The sequence below is a fragment of the Schistocerca gregaria genome, chromosome 2 (genome assembly GCF_023897955.1).
Source record: "Schistocerca gregaria isolate iqSchGreg1 chromosome 2, iqSchGreg1.2, whole genome shotgun sequence".
Lineage (NCBI taxonomy): Eukaryota > Metazoa > Arthropoda > Insecta > Orthoptera > Acrididae > Schistocerca > Schistocerca gregaria.
Genome location: NC_064921.1, coordinates 618265613 through 618286800, shown reverse-complemented (window position 1 = coordinate 618286800; position 21188 = coordinate 618265613). Strand labels below are relative to the sequence as shown.

Genomic DNA, 21188 nt, shown 5'->3' with positions numbered 1-21188 from the left:
GTCAGGCGTTGAGTTCAATAGTGCTCAGAGCAATTTGAACCAGTTTTTAGTTTATTTATGGCTTTCTGAAAATAAGTATTTGAGTGAAGATTTATTGGCCTAACGATTAATGAGAAAGGTTTCAAATTTTGACAATATGAAAAAAAGAAATTTCAGGTTATTTTATAATTTCGATTTTTATCATCGATAGTAAAATAAATAAAGTTATAAATCAAGACAGAGATTTTGTTTGAAAGTAAAGTTAAAAAAAATACATATTATTGCATCTAACGTAGAATTCATTTCAGATCATATACTTTTGAAATTGTGAGTACTAATTTTCATGGTACAAGATCGATAGTAAGTAATATGTCGATATAAATAATAATAACATACTGACAGCAAAATAGTTTTCTGACGAGTAGAAACATCCAGAAATATCTATTGATTAGAAATATACCATTCAAATAAGAACTCTAACCCAAGTTCGGCGTAAATTTGTACAGAATCGAACATTTCAGTTGAAACTGGTACGTCAAAAACCAGAAATGGTAACCTTCTTTTACACAACACAGTAACAGTGTCAGGAAATGAAAGGAAGTCTCAGTGCACCTGCCACTGAGCTTCTTTTTCACCACCTATGGCTGCGCTGAGTGCGCCGCAGAAGTCGTCCCTGGGCAGGTACGCCGTGTTTCGGCTGTTGGGAGGGAGCAGAAGCACTTTTCCTGGCGCGTGCTGACCTCTGTGGACCGGCGGCCTACAGGTGCGCCTGCGCGGCCCAGCGCGCTTCGCCGCGGCGGGCCCGCCAGCCTCGGCGGCAGCCGCAGGCCTCCCGCTAGCGGCGACCTCAGCCCCCGCCGCCGTCGTGGCGGTGACGCCGGCCACGCGGCTCTTCACGGCCGCCGCCCCCGCACTGCCTGCACGCGTCGTCACGGCCGCCCCCGTGCTGGCGGCGGTGCCCGCAGTGTCTGCCCGCGTCGTCACCGCCGCCCCCGCAGCCGCCGTCGTCACCGCAGCCGCCGCCGAGGCAGCAGCTGCCGCCGCAGCAGCGCGCGGCGCAGCCGTCGACGGGTAAGCTGCTCCTGCGCTACGAAATGCTGACGCAAAGGAAGAGACTTGCAAAAAACGTATTAAATACACTACTGGCAATTAAAATTGCTACACCAAGAAGAAAAGCAGACGATAAAATGGTACTCATTGGACAAAAATATTATACTAGAACTGACATATGATTACATTTTCACGCAATTTGGGTGCATAGATCCTGAGAAATCAGTACCCAGAACTACCACCTCTGCCGGTAATAACGGCCTTGATACGCCTGCGCATTGAGTCAAACAGAGCTTGGATGACGTGTACAGGTACAGCTGCCCATCCAGCTTCAACACGATACCACAGTTCATCAAGAGTAGTGACTAGCGTATTGTGACGAGCCACATGCTCGGCCACCATTGACCAGACGTTTTCAATGGGTGAGAGATCTGGAGAATGTGCTGGCCAGGGCAGCAGTCGAACACTTTCTGTATCCAGATAGGCCTGTACAGCACTTGCAACATGCCGTCGTGTATTATCCTACTGAAATGTAGGGTTTCGCAGGGATCGAAGGAAAGTTAGAGCACGGGTCGTAACACATCTGAAATGTACCGACCACTGTTCAAAGTGCCGTCAATGCGAACAAGAGGTGACCGAGACGTGTAACCAGTCGCACCCCATACCATCGCGCCGGATGATCTCCACTATGGCAATGATGAATACGCTTCCAATGTGCGTTCACCGCGATGTCGCCAAACATGGATGGCATCATAATGATGCTGTAAACAGAACCTGGATTCATCCGAAAAAATGATGTTTCGCCATTCGTGCACCCAGGTTCGTCGTTGAGTACACCATCGCAGGCGTTTCTGTCTGTGATGCAGCGTCAAGGGTAACCGCAGCCGTGCTCTCCGAGATGACAGAATCCACCGATTCCATAATCTACTAACAGTAATTGGATCTCGACCAACGCGAGCAGCAATGTTGCCATACGATAAACCGCAATCGTGATAGGCTACAATTCGACCTTTATCGAAGACGGAAACGTAATGGTACGCATTTCTCCTCCTTACACGAGGCATCACAACAACGTTTCACCAGCAAACGCCAGTCAACTGCTGTTTGCGTATCAGAAATCGGTTGGAAACTTTCCTCATGTCATCACGTTGTAGGTGTCGCCACCGGCGCCAACCTTGTGTGAATGCTCTGAAAAGCTAATCATTTGCATATCACAGGATCTCCTTCCTGAATGTTAAATTTCGCGTCTATAGCATGTCATCTTCGTGGTGTAGCAATTTTAATGGCCAGTAGTGTATGGGCGTTCAATTAGTAACGCACAACATTTTTTCTCCGCCAGTTTCGCCAGAGCTGTCACTAAGTTTCCTGTGGCGTAAAATCAGAACCTCGGATAGTCATAGGCTCTTGCACAATGTGTACTGACACCCGGCTGTGATCAAAAGCACGGTGATTCGTTTGGCAATGCGTCTGTCATCATTGCAGGAAGACAGCGCCAAACTGTCCGATCTTCCGCGTGACAGCCGACTGCACACACCCTCGGGAAATTCAAGGAACGACGTCAGCGTGTTCGTCGCCTGAAAACTGCAAACGAACTTCACAATATATATAAATGACCTACTAGATAATCTCAGAAGTTCCATGAGGCTTTTCGCGGATGATACTGTAGTATACAGAGAAGTTGCAGCATTAGAAAATTACAGCGAAATGCAGGAAGTTCTGCAGGGATGGACACTTGGTGCAGGGAGTGGCAACTGACCCTTAACATAGACAAATGTAATGTATTGCGAATACTTAGAAATAAGGATCCTTTATTGTGTGATTATATTATAGCGGAACAAACACTGGTAAAAGATCTAGGAGTATGCGTACCGAACGATTTGAAGTGGAATGATCATATAAAATTAATTGTTGGTAAGGCGGGTGCCAGATTGAGATTCATTGCCAGAGTCCTCACCTCAGAAAATGTAGTCCATCAACAAAGGACATGGCTTACAAAACACTCGTTCGACCTATACTTGAGTATTGCTCATCAGTGTGGGAGCCGTACCAGGTTGGGGCGACGGAGGAGATAGAGAAGATCCAAAGAAGAGCGGCGCGTTTCGTCACAGGATTATTTGATAACCGTGATAGCGTTACGGAGATGTTTAGCAAACGCAAGTGGCAGACTCTGCAAGAGAGGCGCTCTGCATCGCGGTGTAGCTTGCTCGCCAGGTTTCGAGAGGGTGCGTTTCTGGATGAGGTATCGAATATATTGCTTCCCGCTACTTATACCTCCCGAGGAGATCACGAATGTAAAATTAGAGAGATTCGAGCGGGCATTGAGGCTTTCCGGCAGTCGTTCTTCCCCCGAACCATACGCGACTGGAACAGGAAAGGGAATTAATGACAGCGGCATGTAAAGTGCCCTCCGGCACACACCGTTGGGTGGCTTGCAGAGTATAAATGTAGATGTAGATGTAGATGTAGAACTTCTCCATGACAGCGAACCCGAGAGAAGCTCACAGAACTTCATCCACTGTACAGCCCGGACCTCGCACCTTCCGACAGCCATTTGTTTGCTCCAGTGAAGTAGGAAGCAGGAAGTAGTACGTGGATGATGGGAAGGTTATTGTGAAAAACAGGTTTAACAGACAAAAGAGTGAGGAATAATGTGGTGTATTGGAATCCTGAATAAAACCAACCTGCTTTCAGAAAAAAACTCTGTTGCGTTACTTATTGAATGCCCCTAGTATTATCGACAGGTAACTTCGGCGTTTAAATAAGCATAAAGAAAAGTAAAACGTGGTTAATTAAGGAGTGGACTCATAATGATACGGGAGTGCAACTGATATTAAACTCTCCCCCCGATTCCTAGAATTCCACTGCATTCTAAAAATCATGTCACACCCCACGATAAACTAATCCGGAACGGCGCCAATAGCCTGACCTAAAAAGGAAGATTCGTTTTTACAAATAAATCGTTGAAATACGGTGCGATGGGGGGAACGGAAGAAAACACAGAAAATAAAAAGCCAGAGAAAACCGTACCACGTTGTGGATACGACAAGGGAAGTACAGGGCAGGACCGCGGCTTACCGTGAACTATCGTGGAAACATATGATAGGCCATTGGCCAGGTGGCCATGCGCAGAAGAGATAAGACGGACTGTGAGTGTGAGAAAAATACTAGGAATCGGGTGTACACTAGATCACAATAGAAAATATAAACTGCATACTACTGGATGGTATGATGTGGGAAACTATTAAAAATGTTAAGACTCTAAAGAAACAAAAAGGAGAGGAGTCTAGGGACCCAGAAAATATTAAACCGTAAAAAGATGGCGCGGGGGATGAAGAAAGAGGCAACGCACGAATAGGTAAACGAGCTGTAGCCAACGGTACGAAACCGATCCTGCTTTTTACATTAAGTAAGTATACAGATGGAGCGGTGTTTTTTACTCGGCATTAAGTATTTCAGCTGTGGGTGTCCGTTAAATAAACTTTTGTGTAACAAGGGGACCTCAGCATGGGTGTCAGCGATGTTCCGCACTATTACAAAGAATGTACTTTAAATGCTGGGTGTGTGAGACAGAGTTAGAAAAAGCTAGGTCCAATCTCAAAGGTAGTGACAAACTAGCCCTTATATTTTAGTGATATGCAGAATTAAATATTTAATGCCCAAAGACAAAGTTTTCAACACCACCTGAGCCGAATAACATGTATAAGGTAGCCACAAAGCACAAACTTCCATATATTCTGAGCAACGGAAAAATAAAATGGCCTCTATATCTTAAAATAGTTTTGTGAAAGCAACAGGCGGCGTGACTACGTGTTAGCCATTCGCATGTAGTGTCCAGTCGTACAATGGGAAGTTTCATTGGTTGTGCACACATAATTTCGGATAGCAGGAAATAGTTGTCTAGCTGAAAGGTCATTTAACTGAAGCTCGAAATTCTGTCGACAGTATAATGACAGCAATTCAGTGAAGCAGTGCTGCCTCATGTCTCGTATCAGCGTCCCTTACCATACACAATTCCTGTAAACTGGCTATCGTGCACAGAGATTGTTCTGAACATTAACAATCAGTATGCATTCTGCATTTGAGTATTGGTTGTTGAAAAAGAACGGCATAGATTAGTATCGTCGCAACAAAAGTGATGGCTTTGTACTGTGGCACATTGGAATGAAGTACGTATAGGAAAATGTCTATCTGAAAAATAAGTTCGCCACACACGATTTCGACACTAATGTACTATCCATTAAAAAAATCGCACAATTTACAATTTTGTGGAGATAATCAAACCCACACTTCTCGTTACACAACCAAGATAGTACCATCACAAAGACAATCCAGAAACATCCGGCCGAAAGAAACATTACACTCCATGAACAGTTAACACTGAGAAATTTTGAACTCTGCAGATTTAAAAGAAATTATAAATGGTGAGGTAGCCAGCACCAATGACTTGATAGTTCGCAATATCTTCGAAATTATTCCACTGCACGTAACCAAGCGGAAGGATACCAGCAAGCAGAATAATACTAATAGATTGTATTTCAGCACAGAATATAAATTGTACTTACCTTACCAGACACCACTGGTGCAGTAAAGCCTATTCCATAACACGACTCTCCGTCAAGCAAAGGTAACTTCATCAGAAAAGCACGCATCCCCAAATATAACTCCAGAACCAGACACGTCTGAACACTAAAAGTAGTGTACAGCAATGTAACTAACCAAATATAAGAAAGGCTGATTCCCTTCGAATAAAGAACCCATATGACTTGCTAACTGTCAACGAAACCTGTCGGCTGATGGTTAACCGACTCTCCGAATAATTACTACTAATACAGTTGTTTAGCAAAGAGTCTGCAAAAGTATCTAAACCGACATAGTGAAACTGGTTATTGCAACATCTCAAAAGACAGCAGTAAATCAAAAATTACAAATCACAAAATCATTGTGAGGAAATGAAAGAGCCAACTGACAGACATCTTTCAGTTTGAAACCATAAATCTCTGATCTTTCTAATATAGTCATAGAAGTGAATTTTTGTACGTGTAATGGCTAGAAGAGGGTGAATGAAAACTGTAATATGTTACTTCTTTATTTTATTAGTTCTTTTTAAACTCTGCAAAAAAAAAAAATCTTCCATCAGTGCCTATCAGAAGTCTGCCGCGATCAGCAGATTCTATATGTCGTGGTAACATGAGTATACTATGTACTTGTATTTTGAGCTCATCTGTGAATAAGACCACAAGTCCTACATTATACCGAAACCTATAGAGCTCCAAACACTGTTTTCATCAAACGGACAAGGTTTTGTCTTCTACCCGAGGTGGGAAAAATGAAACTGGCCTGGAAAATATTTCATGCATCTTAATAAAGGCAACACAACTTATATCATCCATTCCTGGGGCAGATTGTGTAACTTAGGTTACCTATCTTAAGGTGCGTTAAATATCTTCCAGACATTTCATTTTGCCCAACTGTACAATGGAATTCTGTGTATTATTTATCCTCTTTTAATTACACTGCTCTCTTCTTTTCCCATATTCACTAATCTAGCTATATATACAATTTATACCTTATGAAAAGAGAGTGGCATTGTGATTCGAACGAAAAATCTAACAGGTAATTCCGGCTCTCCCTCCTCCTTCGGACGGACGGAGAGAGGTGAGAATACTGGTTTAATGCAAGAAATCGCAGGTCTAAAGAGAGAAAGGAAGTTAGAGTGTACTAGCTCGTCTTTAGAGATGGAGCAAATATTCAGTTTGACACGTGCAGAAACAGAAATCCGTCTAGGCATATTGAATGGAACAACCCTAGAATTTAGAGAAATCAAATGAAACGTAGTTCAGGATGGGCGTATAAGGCTTAATAACTGCTCCTCCTAAAGACTGTTCCTGGTGGGGCACATAAACTACAACAATCGATTTCAGTTATGAGTTGAGTTAACGCCACTTAGGTTTCTCATATTTGCCCTAAGCGAAGAAGCTAGTGGGGACAGTCAATGTCATCTCGAAGGGTCAGAGGACCACTGTGACTCGTTGAGAATATGTTGGTTGATTGATTTGGGGGAGGCGACCAAACAGCGAGGTCATCGGTCCCATCCGATTATGGAAGGATGGAGAAGGAAATCAGCCGTGCCCTTTCAAAGGAACCATCCCAGCATTTTCCTAAAGTGATTTAGGGAAATCACGGAAACCTAAATCAGAATGGCCGGACGCGGGTTTGAACCGTTGTTCTCCCGAATGCGAGTCCAGTGTGCCAACCACTGCACCACCTCGCTCGGTGAGAATATGTATAAGTGCTCCAAATATGACGTGGAAACACTTTAACAAATATGACGATAACAGTACTGCACCGACCCTTCCCTCAATACTGCGAACGGAATGTTGTTGTTGTTAGGAATGGAACATGTAGAATGTAAACCTCCATTATGCAGGATCAGACGGGTACAAGTGCCGATATTTTTGTATATGGTACCTTAATATGTACACACATCATGGTGTTCGTTTTTTTTTCTCTTTGTCGAACAGTCTTCCCACAAACACGTCACATATTTAACGACGTGATGTTTTCTGCACGCTAGTAACTGGACTACACCTGTCGGTATAAACTACCGGTTTTGCGTCCATGCATCCACACTTCAACACCTGGCCTGCTGCCCAGGGGAAAAACAAGTATTAATGTCATGCTCTTGTCACATGTGCTTAGGGATTCTAACCAATCTAAAAACATGTGACTTGTAATAGCTGTAATTATTAATCTGCAAATTACATAAATACTGACGTAACATTGTTCAGCACACCGTCCTCAGTCACCAACAGAAATATCTACACTTCTACCCATTACACCCTGTATATTGTGAACTATACATTCTGTTCATAAAGTTCAACTCATGCTTCGGCAGTTCGATAGCGAAGGGGTTGGTTACATCGGATAAACATCTGGTGTAGCGTGATGGGAGGGAAGAATACGAAATCATGTCATGAGCAGGCTTGTAGGTACAAATTCCAAAGAAGTGTCTCAGAAAATAGTTCTACAATCAAGCAGAAAGAGCTTAATTATGAAGGACAGAGCTCAATGACCTGATCTAATATGAAGGAAGCGACAACAAATAACAATGTCACCACAATACCTTACGTCGCAAGGTGGATTTTCGGATAGCCCTGAAACCCAGCCTTAAATAGTTTACATGCAATATACACCAATTAATCAATATGTAGCGCTTTTTAATGAGAACTACCAAACCTGCGACAAGGCACAGTAATTTTGTGAATCTCTATTGCTTCTCTATACATGCGCGCATGATAATGTATAGAGAAGCAATAGAGAGTCACAAACACCATAACAATTTTAATAGAAAAGAGGAAGTTTTAAAGTTAGACAAAATATGGATGTCGACGTTGCGCCAGCAGACAATCGATTACTCTTAATCGAGAATGATGACGCCTTCCAAAGATAGGCATACCGTCGGCATCACGTGACAAATGGTGGTGCCCTCTATGCGCTCTATAAATGCGAGAGTACCTGCAGCCTCAGTGGCAGTAGCCGGACGACCTCAGAAGATGCCTCCTGCAGATGGGGACGAAACGTCGGGTAGAAATTTTATACATCGACCACGGCCTCTCAGCCCCGAAGTTTTAACTAAAGAGTTAATTTTAATATTAGAAGACGCTTGACACACTTCCCGTCATATGATATATTGTGGGCTTCTCTCATCCGCAAACATGACACATTCCCTCAGAATCTAGCCTACTGGTACGCGTACACTATTGCAAGAGCTGCAACCTTCTGCATCCTACCACCAGAGAAGGAATCCGGGCATAAAAGGCCGCTGCCATCTATGACGGAGTGTTGACAGCGCGCCACGCCGTGTCTGAGAAGTCACTCCACCGACAGCAGTTTCTTATGGCTCACTTCCAGCTAATCGCCTCTCCCGTAAAGTATGACACTGTGACTGCTCGCGACGAAGGGAAAATGGTTCCACAGCATGAATCACACGGGCTTTCATGAATCACACACGCACTATGTCATTTCCATTAGTCTCTACATGGCCTGGCAATCAACAGAATGTCGCATTCTTCCCCGAACTCTACAGGCACAAAAACGTGTCTTGCATGATCTGGACTTATTTCATATCTCATCTTCTATCCGTACAAGTAACTTATAATCACTTATACTTCGGTATCACACTCAGACTTGAACTGACAGCATCTGTCACACTGGAAAAACCAACTCCAGGTTTTCGGAAGTTTTAACCAGTCATCATTGTGACATTACCTTGTGTCGAGACTAATGTTTGTGTGTGTGTGAATTCCTACGGGACCACATTGCTAAGGTCATCGCTCACTAGACTTACACACTACCTAAACTAACTTATGCTAAGAACAACACACACATCCACGCTCCGTGAAGACTCGAATCTCCGGCGGGAAGGGCCGCACAATCCTTGACACAACGCCTCTAACCGCGCGGCCTCTGCGCGGCGATATGTAATTTTTGTATATGAAGAAATGTTGAATTCTGTTTCCTGTGTTGGATTGCGATTCGTAATCTCACCCAATAGAAGAGAAAGAGGAGGAAATGTAGTCTCTTTCTTCCCAAGCTCAACGTCGCTTCTTTTATGAGGAGAATCCGAAGCTGCATCTCGGTATCGGCCAAGATATTAGCTTATTTTTTAAGGAGCTAAGATTTTACACCCAGTACGTTCTAAAGAGGGGACGAAGACGGAAATTTTCAAACTCTTCATCGTGTTTATGAGAATATTTTCCCTTTTTGAATGTATTTGGCGAAAGAAAAATGGTTCTCCAAAATATTCCGTTTGCCAGAAATCCGCAGATTCGAATTTGCACACAACACCAAACTACGAGCACCCTTAGAATTCTGATGTATACAGCCTACAGAACTAACACCTGCCTCTAATCTCTGTGTTCCGGAAAAGAGGATTTATCACGCGTTTAATTCGAAAGATAGCACGAAAAATCACAGCAGCAGGAAGAAGAGAAGGAAGTATTAGACGAAGCGGGCTTTTTCCGTTGGTAAGCAATAATTCCTTTAAATCAGCCCGGATCAAACAAAAATATTGGGTTAAGAGAAACTTCGCCCAGCAGTCACGTTCACTGACCACTAAGGTCTTTGGACGTTACTCCATTATCATCTGGTAGTCTCCTGAGAACCATGTGCCAGCTTCAGTTCTTTGTCTCTCTTTGTTTTTCTTTCCTTTTCCCTTCAGAAAGCCCTCACCCCTACACTATGCTTCCCTCTATCTGTTGTTCCTTCCTGTTGTATGATCTTTCTTTGTAAATCTTTCTCTACCTGTTGAGCCCTGCTTCCTGTTGAGTTCTTTTTCCACGAATGCTGAAGCTCTTTTGATTAATCAGTCGTCATGGATCCTACACAAATGACCAGAGAATGTCACCTCTTTCATTGGTTTCTGTAATATTTTGTAGGTTCGGCTATTTTTAATTACTGCTTTCGAATTGCTAGGAGTCTATCGTTTTATGTGAATCCAATATTTTCCTTATAGTTCTACTTCCCAATTATTATTATTATTATTATTATTATTATTATTATTATTATGTGTGGACGGATTAAAATAAAGACAGCAGAGAAAAAGAAAACACAGGAGATAAATTAGTCCTACGCAGTTAAGAACAGTCCAGTACTCATGAAATTACACCAGAACGCCATTAGAAAAACTGACGTACACTCTAAGACAGTATAAAAATAACGATACACCACTTAGGAGTCATGCATATTGATCACAAACTGATACTGAAACAGCTGTTCGGAACCGCGCTGCTGCTACGGTCGCAGGTTCGAATCCTGCCTCGGTCATCGATATGTGTGATGTCCGTAGTTTAGTTAGGCTTAAGTAGTTCAAAGTCTAGGGGACTGATGACCTCAGATGTTAAGTCCCATAGTGATTAGAGTCATTTGAATCATTTTTTTTATATAAATAACAGGCACACGTTTTATATAAGCTCGATGAGGTATTGAAATGATGTTTGATGTGTTTTTATTTCATTTTAAATATTTTTCTTTAATTTTACCTTTTGTTTGAGGAAACTGCGTTTTATAGCTCTATATGATAAATCTCTATCTTTTTTCAAACATTTAGTACAACATCTCTCTATTTCACGTTACTAATCAACGTCTTTCGAACAAGACCTGAATTAAACATGGACAGTTTTAGTTTTCCTACAATTACTGTTTATTTTTAAGTAGCAGGGGGGGGGGGATAACTATGTACAAAAAAATGTTCCGCTGGTTATCCAGCCTTCCATATCTCCTCAGTTTCGACGGTTCACCACTCCCCGTTTTAGGGGAAATTGTAAGACACTGACTGCATACGCACACAAAGCGACGTAAATGAGGTAACGCCCGATAGGTATGCAACACACGTAACGTACAAGTAACGCGGTTACGATCGTTGCTGCCTGAGGGAGCTAGGAAAACTACCGTAGTCTACCTTTACTATAGTTCAATTCTTTTATCTTGGCGGCTCGCGCATTCCCGCCCAGACGCGGGAGATGGCTGCGTTGCCAGAGGCAAACGACAAAAGAAGCAGCGCCATAGTAAAGTTCGCAAACTTACATTTAGAGGGGAGCGCGCAGTTTATGAAGTAAAGCCACCACGGCCGCATTAACCCTTTCGCTGCTTCAGAGACGTGCTCCCCGCATTCCGCGCTGTGCGTGATTTTGTCATCACTGCACTACTCGCTTGTGCAGACACATGGTGTTCCGAGTGCTTTGACACACTTATCATTCCATTTCACAAAAACTATTTGGCCCAAAAATTTGATTTTTACTCATGTTCTTGACTGATAGCTTCCCCCCATAAATGACTTAATTTTGTTTCGATGTTCAACGCATTATTGTGCGACATTAAATGTGGTAAACCATTGCACGAAATTTTGAAGAGTTTGCAGAGGTAAAAGTCCACAGCGTATACTTTCCGTATGGTCGATTTTAATGGCCACTAGAAATTTCAAAAAAATTACATTCAAACGAATAAAATACATGAAGACACTTCGATATTGTTTTTAAATGAAGAAAATATTAAGCAACGAACAAGATTTGAACTCGGTTCCCTTTGCATAGCAGTCAAACACCTTACCGAATACGCTATTTTTTTAAATCTAGTTTTGTTCGTTTTCGTTCGTTGTATCTGCTCTGGGCGGACATCGAAAGGACACCCGTTTCAGTTCGTTGTTGATCCATTAACTCAATTCTTTTATTACAGAGGGCAGCTAGCCCTCTTTTTTCTTATTTTTTTCTTAATCTCATTTTGTTCGCTTTTGTTCGTTGCATCAGCTCGGGGCGAACATCGTAAGACATCCGTTTAAGTTCGTTGTTGATCGATTAGCTCAGTTTTTTTATTACAGAGGGTTGCTAACCCTCTGACCGAACACCGTGCCGGCATCCCTCTGACCGAACACGCTGAGCTACCGTGCGGGCGGAGCTATCACAGCTCGTCGTTTGACAGAGTTCCTAGAGTACTTTAAACACTCACACAAAATACCGGCAAACATTTTTGGTATGACTATGAATTATTGACGTTTTGTCGAAGTACAATAGGAAATAAATAATTACCGCTGTTCTTTATTGCGAAAAAACGGTTAGTGAGAATTAATTTCCTTACTATTGCCCGAATTAGGAGGCTTATTGCTTGTTTGGTGTAATTAATTAATAGAATATGAAGCACTTGGTATAAAGAACGCTTTTTCCAAACTTTCTTTTATAGAAAGTCTGCTATCAAGGCATTGCTTCTGTTCAGTTACTTTATTTATGACGGAACGTTTCTAAAACTGAAGACACTTGTCCGTGCTCTACACTGCACTCGAGCTCTGGCAACGTCGTTCTCTGTTCATTGGCTGACAGTGTTTCGTGACGTCAGACGCGCAGAACGAAGCTAAACTCGGCCTCCGTCGTAAATGACGCGCACGTTAGTGGCGGCCTATGGTAGTAGCTTACGGTAGTTTTACAACTCTACTCGTTCTGAAACAGCTTGTATATTTATTAATGCGCTGCCCCGCGCTGTCTGCCGGAACTGTCGCATAAGGAGTAACGACGGTGCCCGCAGGTCGGCGGCGTCGGGCGGCTTCGACCGGTACGGCCCCGGCGGGCTGCGCTCCCTGGACGAGACGCTGCAGGGCTCGGTGGACTGCCGGCGCGCCGGCCTCTTCCGGCACCCGCACCGCTGCGACAAGTTCTACGCGTGCCACTGGGACCAGTGGAAGGGCCGCTACACGCTGCACGTCTTCAACTGCCCCGTGCACCTCGCCTACGACCAGTCCATCGGCGCCTGCAACTGGCCGTCCAAGGGGCCCGCCTGCGCCAACGACCGCCTGCTCGTCTAGGCGCGCCCTCCCTGCCCCCCGCCCTCCCACACTGCACATTAATTTATTCCCCTATTTATTTATTGTACTATTTATTAGCCACATTGACATTCGAGTCATTAAAACGTGCCTCTCCTAACACGTATCACCGTCCGACAAGTACTCCAGACATTCAGAATCGCACGGACTGCCGTTCAGTTTCAGTTAACCAGAAGCCATTCTCTGCAGCTAACAAACCACCTGCGACACCAGTGACGATTTCCTTTGTTCACAGGTGTAATTATTCGTCGAAATCATTTTTGTATTATCTGTCTGTAAATACGTATAGCTTCATTGGTTTGGATACATACAAAACCATAAAATACCTTATATGTATATTAATGTGGAATGCATATTAATAAATATATTTTGCTCAGTATGTTTATTATTACTTGATCCTTCACACGTCTCAGTGAACCTCCCTAGACATTTACAAAGCCATTTTGTGCTTTTTTACACTTTTTCAATTAACTTGTATTAATTCAACTATCATACAGCCATCTCTCACAATATACAATTTGTGAAGAATCAGACTCCAAGAGATCTACTTTGCGTAATTTTGACTGAATTTATCTGAACATTCAACTTGGAAACGTAATGAAATAAAGTTTTATTATTCTTTAACTCAGAACAACGCATTTCGCTGCCCAAGTTACTGAAATGAACTGTATCAGAATTTTACAAGCAAACAATGTAAACAACAGTGAAACAGGTTGTAGTGTTGCTCGGTTACAATAATGAAAACACAAACTCGCACGGGCTTGCAGTAATATGACGATCTACTGGCCGTGAACATAGTCCGCATAGGACTGGGCAAACGATACTGACGATCGAACGGGCTCTACATTTCCCGATACGCCACAGTGTTCGATACAGTATCGAGCTTGTTCGATCAATATCATGACGTTTGGTTCACGCCGCGCGAGAGCAGGGATAGGCAACAGTCTACGAACTAGCGACATCAATAAGCTATGGCTCCGCTTAAACTGTGCGGCTGGTCCCGGCGGAGGTTCAAGTCCTCCCTCGGGCATGGGTGTGTGTGTTTGTCCTTAGGATAATTTAGGTTAAGTAGTCTGTAAGCTTAGGAACTGATGACCTTAGCAATTAAATCGCATAAGATTTCACACACGTTTGAACATTTTGCACCGATTAAAATCTTACAATTTCGTAAAACACTGGAGGAAATAGTATTAAATCTACCACTGCACAACTCCAACTTTTGAACAAATTTACAATACGATTTCTCATATGTTACCGATATATATGGACATATAAATATTTCGGTTCATTTTTCAGTAAGGGTAACAGGCAAAGAGAAAAATGATATCGTCGTAAAATTACACTTGACTGAGCCCAGTGTAATATTTCATTTATTTATGTGAGATGGTAATGAGTTACGAACTATGATGCAGATGAGCAGTTCACATAGTAGAATAACAGATAAAAACGCTACCAGATTTTAACCAGTCTGAAAACAAGACGGCAACATTCACAAGATGTCCCCAGCAGGGGGTACAAATTTTTGAAACCAAATATACGGTGATGTAGGTTAAGATCCCAGATATCACACCCTCGTGGGCCTTCGTTTGCGAGTAACTGACAAAAAAATTCTGAATTTTGCGTGATACTCAATAGTAATACATAGACTGGTCGCGTGGTCTAGTGGATAGTATAATGCCTACACACACAGAGTGTTGTGGGTTTGTGTCTCGTCAGATCATTAACTTTTTTTATTTTTAAATCTTTATCGAAATGACTTTGATCGTTATTTTTACTCAATTAATTGATTTAAATGTAATTTTTTTATTTCTGCTCTTTTGTCACATATCAACCACTGTACGAACTTTTTCATTTGTTTCATTTTGTCTTTATATCATTCTTTTTCCCATCGTACTTTTTGTGAATATGAATTTAATTATATTTATCTATTATAATATTCCATATTTTTAAAATTCCGATCTATCATTTAAAAAACAAAAGACGAAATAATATTTTTCTATTGACTGAGCAGTGGTGTGAAAAATGTATTCTTTGTTACCAAATGTGCAATTTTTTTGGAATGTAATCGTCATACAGACATTTAAAACAGAACCTAAATACCTATTACACTATGGACAACATAACACAGATGAAAATTTAAATGAAAGTAGGGTTTATAAGTAAAGCGAAATTCAAGCAAATTGAAAAATAGATATAATGAACCCAATAACGTGGACGAAGAAACAGGGTGATAAAACAAAAGAAACTAAATCGAAATTAATATACAAAACTAATAAAAACACATGAACAGAGATTTCAAGTGAGAAAAGAATTATACGAAGAAAAATGAGTGCAAATGAAGAAGTTGATATTATGATTAAAAATATGTGACAAAGGAATGGAAATAAAAAATGAAATTTATACCAATTAATTGAATGAAAATGATGATCAAAGGAATTTCAATAAAGATTTAAAAATAAGAAGTTTACTGCACCTGACGAGATTTGAACCCACCACCTCTTGCAAACAAATTTTTGGAGGTAATACCATCAAAGGTCACTAGATCGCGGGACCAGCGAAACCGTCAGAATTGGGCAGAGTCACGCTTGTGATCTTTTATTTATTTGTTGCCGTTGTTACACATGACCTACATCAAATGGCTCTGAGCACTATGGGACTCAACTGCTGTGGTCATCAGTCCCCTAGAACTTAGAACTACTTAAACCTACCTAACCTAAGGACATCACACACATCCATACCCGAGGCAGGATTCGAACCTGCGACCGTAGCAGAAGCGCGGCTCCGGACTGGAGCGTCTAGAACCGCACGGCCACCGCGGCCGGCCCATGACCTACATCCTGGAAGATATTTCAGACCGTGTTTCACAATAATTTTTATTATTAAACTCCACAGTGCGTTAAAAACACTAAGAAAGTTCGCGATAGCGCCAACAATAGCGTCTAGGTCACAAGCCTACTAGAATATTGAACAGACTACAAAATTTCCCAAACTGTGACGTAAACTGTTCGAACAGTTCGAGTCTTTTTCAGTCACAGTCGTAAGTCCGCGTAGTTGGAGAGCTATGAAATTTAAAGTTCCCACTGATTTCGTTCTATGCACCAATAGCATGCGAGTATCCTTGCTTCTATTGGTCGATGCACGGAAACCAACAGCATCTACCGAAGAAAAACATATAGATTCTCCAAATATAAATACCGCACACATAGGTAAGAACGCATACTTCCGAAAAGCACGTAAAAACACAGGAAAAATAAAAAATCAAGACGGCGGTGATAAATAGCTAATAGAGGGAGCACCAAATTCAACAATGATTGTGAACGCTCATTATATTTATTTATAGAAAGATGAAACGTCCCCTTAGAAAAATTATACACGATTGTGCTTAAACTGACACACAATATCTTTAGCGCAACGCAATCTGACTTCCAAAAATCCCTACGAAAGAATGGCCCTGACTAGCATTAACCTATACATTTCACAAATCACTTACCTCACAAAAATCTTCGTTTCTCAAGCTACTGCAATACAGCGAGCGCCACTACTGCCAGCTAAATAAAAGATTCAAACTACTGAAGGCACTAACTACTGATAGGCATAGTTAGCAAATGAAAGATTTTAATAGAGAACAAACAATGTATTTACCTCACTAGTCATAATATATATAGCAGTTCATGACACCAGTCTTACAAATTACAAAACTCCGCCATCTCTCTCCCCACGTCCACCACTGCTGGCGGTTCACCTCCAACTGCACAACGCTACGCGCTGTTAGCATCCAGCTGCCGCTGCCCAACACTACAATGGCAGACAACAATGCAAACTAAACACAGACTGCGCACAGCACAGCCAGTGATTTTTCATACCGAGCGCTAAGCGGCGTTACCAATAAGAAAACCTAAACAGCCTACTTACAAAGAGAAATGGTGACCAAAAGTTCATTACAAAAAAAAAAGAAAATGAAAGTAGGAAATGTCAAATAACTCGGATTCTTTATAGAGCGAGAGGATTCTTTGTGTTGCTGTTTACCTGTGCGTGGTCGATGCGTTTTGATGTCGACGGCGGCTCGTCGGTGGTGATGGGGGTAAAACAAGTATCTCCATCAGTTGCAAAGTTGCGAAGCTACATCCTCTTACTAGGTATATAACTTCCAGGAGGTAATATTATCCTGATCCACGTGCCTTTGGCCACAGACTGATCTGAAGGAAATGTTGCTTCATAGGTCCAAGATCACATGTGAAAGTTATAATATTCCTTACACACATGATTCTGTTTTAACATCCGGTACACAGTTTTCAAACGGTGTAAAATTCACTTTATCTCGCCAATAGTAAAGCTACGCATTTCATGACCACGAATTCACAATTTTGATGAACCAGTCTCACATCCAGTAATTAGTTCAAATGCCAGATGGACACAATTAAAATGCAGCTACTCACAGAGGTCCAGTGTAGGTTGTAATTACCATATGACAGCGAAATTGGTAGATAGCGAAATTGGTAAGGCGTTAACTTGAAACCCGTTTACTCTCGAAAAAACTAGTTCCACTTTAGGCCATCAGATGCAAATCTGGCGCTGTACACATCTCTGCGACGTCTCTGGTACTCATATTGAGCAAACTGTGTAGTTGGTAGTTAGTAATAAAATCAATATATGCCTTTCTCACTTGTTTGACCTTTTCTGTCCACGACCCGTTCCTAATCCATTAGATATGAATTTACAGCGTCAGATTTGCTCCTGGCGACCAAAATTGGAACTAATTTTTTTCCAGCGTAAATTGGTTCCACATTAACGCGGTAGAGTGTCAACAAAGTTTTGCTGTCGTACGATAATTTGCCGCTCACACTGGACATCTGTGAGTAGCTGCACTTTAATTACAACGAGCCATGGTTGATGTTTTAACACACATAGCTTTTCATCAAGTTACAAACAAAGTGATAAACTTCAAAGTACATTATTTTCTGCAATTTGGATAACTACAAACAATTTGGTTCTAATAACGGCAATCAATGTTCTCTAGAGTATGGATTGTCACTATCGTTTACAACACTTCGAAGTTCGGAGTATTTAAAGAGTCTAACATTTTCTTTCATAGTGTTCACTTCAAAATCTAGTTCTAACTGTGTCCGACACATACGAACTCAATCATAAATTTGACGTGTGGGTTTATCCGGCACGTTACAGAACATACACAGATACACGTACATTCTCTGTTCGACTGCAACTATTGCCATCACTCTTGTATGACAGTTCTTACATAAGTTCTGCATATTAGATTTAATTTTCGTGATTGAACCGTAAATTTTCTTTCGAATTTTTTTTAAAGAATTTACTTTACTTACTGGCTATTCATCAAGAACATTGACACACAGGTGACCGTGGAAGTAGTTGCCAGGAAGTAACTGATGGAAAATTACTTTTAACAAATGTTAATTTATTCCTAAAAGCTTTTTCAAAACAGATTTAAAATTATAAGCAGAAAAGGACAGTCGAAATATCAAGTCACAATTTAACAAATGTGAATTTTATTCCTAAAAGCCTTTTGAAAACAGAATTAAAGTTATAAGCAGAAAAGCACCCTCGAAATATCAAGTTGCAGTTTTATTTAGAGACAGAGAACAATATTAACAGTAGGAGCCTTCGGGCTGAGAAGCTTGCCTGCTCCCTTTCAACACGGCCATAGTCATGACCGCTCACAACAACCTCTGAAAGAGCACAATGGTGCAAACCTGCAACACCCCAGATTACTTTAAACAAAAAAATTAACAACTCACACAAACATGTAAACTATGCACCCCGTAAGAGGAATGGAAATGGTATAATCCTCAAATTATTTGCCACCGAAAGTGCAATTTTTTTAGAACTCTTACGGTGGAAGGGTGGCAAGCTTATAACCTAAAATAACTATTTAAATAAAACACATAAAATGCAGACTTACATAAAATGTACATGCTCTACATTACACATATACCACCTCGCAAGATGATAAGCAAGATAGAAACATATTTCAAGAATTCGGCCTTTAAGCAATAAATTCGTCAACACCGATCCGGTAACCATGACAGAGGCACCTATTAATGTATGGCATATTGACAGGGGGGGGGGGGGGGGTTACTAAACAATCCGAACCTCAGCTTGCTTTAAACCTCCCCAGATACGCAATGGAAAAACGGACCACCCAATTCTGAATAACCACTTTCCTGCGGGTGGGCAAACGGAGAAGAATGGTGGGACGACCCCAAAACAAAGCGGCTGGTGACCTCACCAAGAAAACAAGTAGAACTTAACAAATAAATGAAACAACATATCTCCAATCACTTAACTTCTAATAAAATGCGATTTCTGGAGAAGACCTGGTGCAGCACCCCAAAGCTCTCCCGAGCCGTCCCCTGCCAGTCGCTTCAACGGACGCAGGAAGGCGCGCCGATCGCCCGTAGCACGGCGTCGCAGCTCTTCAAAACAGCAAATTTTACCACGGCTCAGTCATTCTTTTAACAAAAGAATTACAAATATCAAGTGACTTTGAAAGAGGGCGGATTATTATTATGCCGAGCCCACAAACGAGTATCTCGAAAACAGCGAAGCTGGTCGAATGTTCACGTGCTACTGTCGTGATCATCTACGGAAAGAGGTGGAAGGACAGAGAAACTATCACTAGGCGCTTAATGGCTGGACGTCCACAACTCTTCACAGAAGAATTCGGAGGCTTGTCTCCTCTGTGAAGTAGAACAGATGGCGATCTGTGCCGTCTCTGCCGAAAGAGCATAATGCTGGTGCACGCACAAGTGTTTCGGAGCACACTGTTCGCCGTACATTGTTGAACATGGGGCCCACGGCATAGCACCCCTACGTGTTCACATATCGACCCAACACATAGTTAATTACGATTGCAGTGGGCACGCGACCATTGGGATTCGACCGTAGGTCAATGGAAATGTGTCGGCTCTTCGAATAAATCACATTTTTGCTACACTAGGTAGATGGTCGTCTCCATAAACGCCGTCCTCGGTGTGAGCGGTGGCTCGAAATGTGCAGCGCTCCCCGGACGCAGGCTGGTGGGAGTAATATTATGCTACGGGTTACAATTTCCTCCACTTGCATGGGACCTGTGCTGGTAACCGAAGACACGCTGACAGCTGCAAACCACGTGCACCGCTTCATGCTCGATGTCCTCCCCGACTGCGATGTCATCTTTCAGCAGTATAACTGTCCGTGTCTCAGAGCCAGAACGATGCTACAGGTGGTTTGAGTAGCATTGTAGCGAAATCACATTGATGTCTACGGGACCAGATTCACCTGACATAAATCCTATGGAACCCATACGGGTCGCTATTAGACGTCATCATCACGTACGCAAATCAGCGGCCCGTTATTTACAAGAATTACGAGTACATGACCCGTGCGTAGACAATTAATGCCACATACCTACACATACCTATCAAGAAACTGTGGGAACCCTGATACACAGTATCAGTGATGCTTTACGCTCCAAAGATGGACAAACAAGCTATAACGCAGGTTGTCATAATGTTTAGGCTCACCACTGCATGTATATAGCAAAAAGATGCCAAAGAAATGAAAGAAGAGAAGAAATTAATGTCTTCGCCAATTACCACCATTCTGTACAGTATATATTCACGAAATTGCAATCCACAACCTTACTCTCCCCAGCACACATGCTTTGACTCTAGAGCCTCTATGCGAGGCCCTGCCCAGGTATGAGTGTCAAAGCGCTCAGCCTCGCTACATATTTCCCTCACTGCCACGGCACACTGCATCAGCGCAAAGGGGAAGA

The 21188-nt window shown here is 42.1% G+C and overlaps 1 protein-coding gene across 1 annotated transcript in view; it reads left to right on the top strand.

The window, feature by feature from the left end:
* Positions 1 to 13467, top strand: part of LOC126335901 (uncharacterized) — a 204773-nt gene extending 191306 nt beyond the window's left edge. The window contains exons 17-18 of the mRNA XM_049999373.1: positions 743 to 1050; positions 13102 to 13467. Of these exons, the coding sequence (XP_049855330.1) occupies positions 743 to 1050; positions 13102 to 13378 (585 nt within the window). The 3' untranslated portion in view covers positions 13379 to 13467. The remainder of the gene's footprint in view (positions 1 to 742; positions 1051 to 13101) is intronic.
* The last annotated feature ends 7721 nt before the right edge of the window (positions 13468 to 21188 follow it).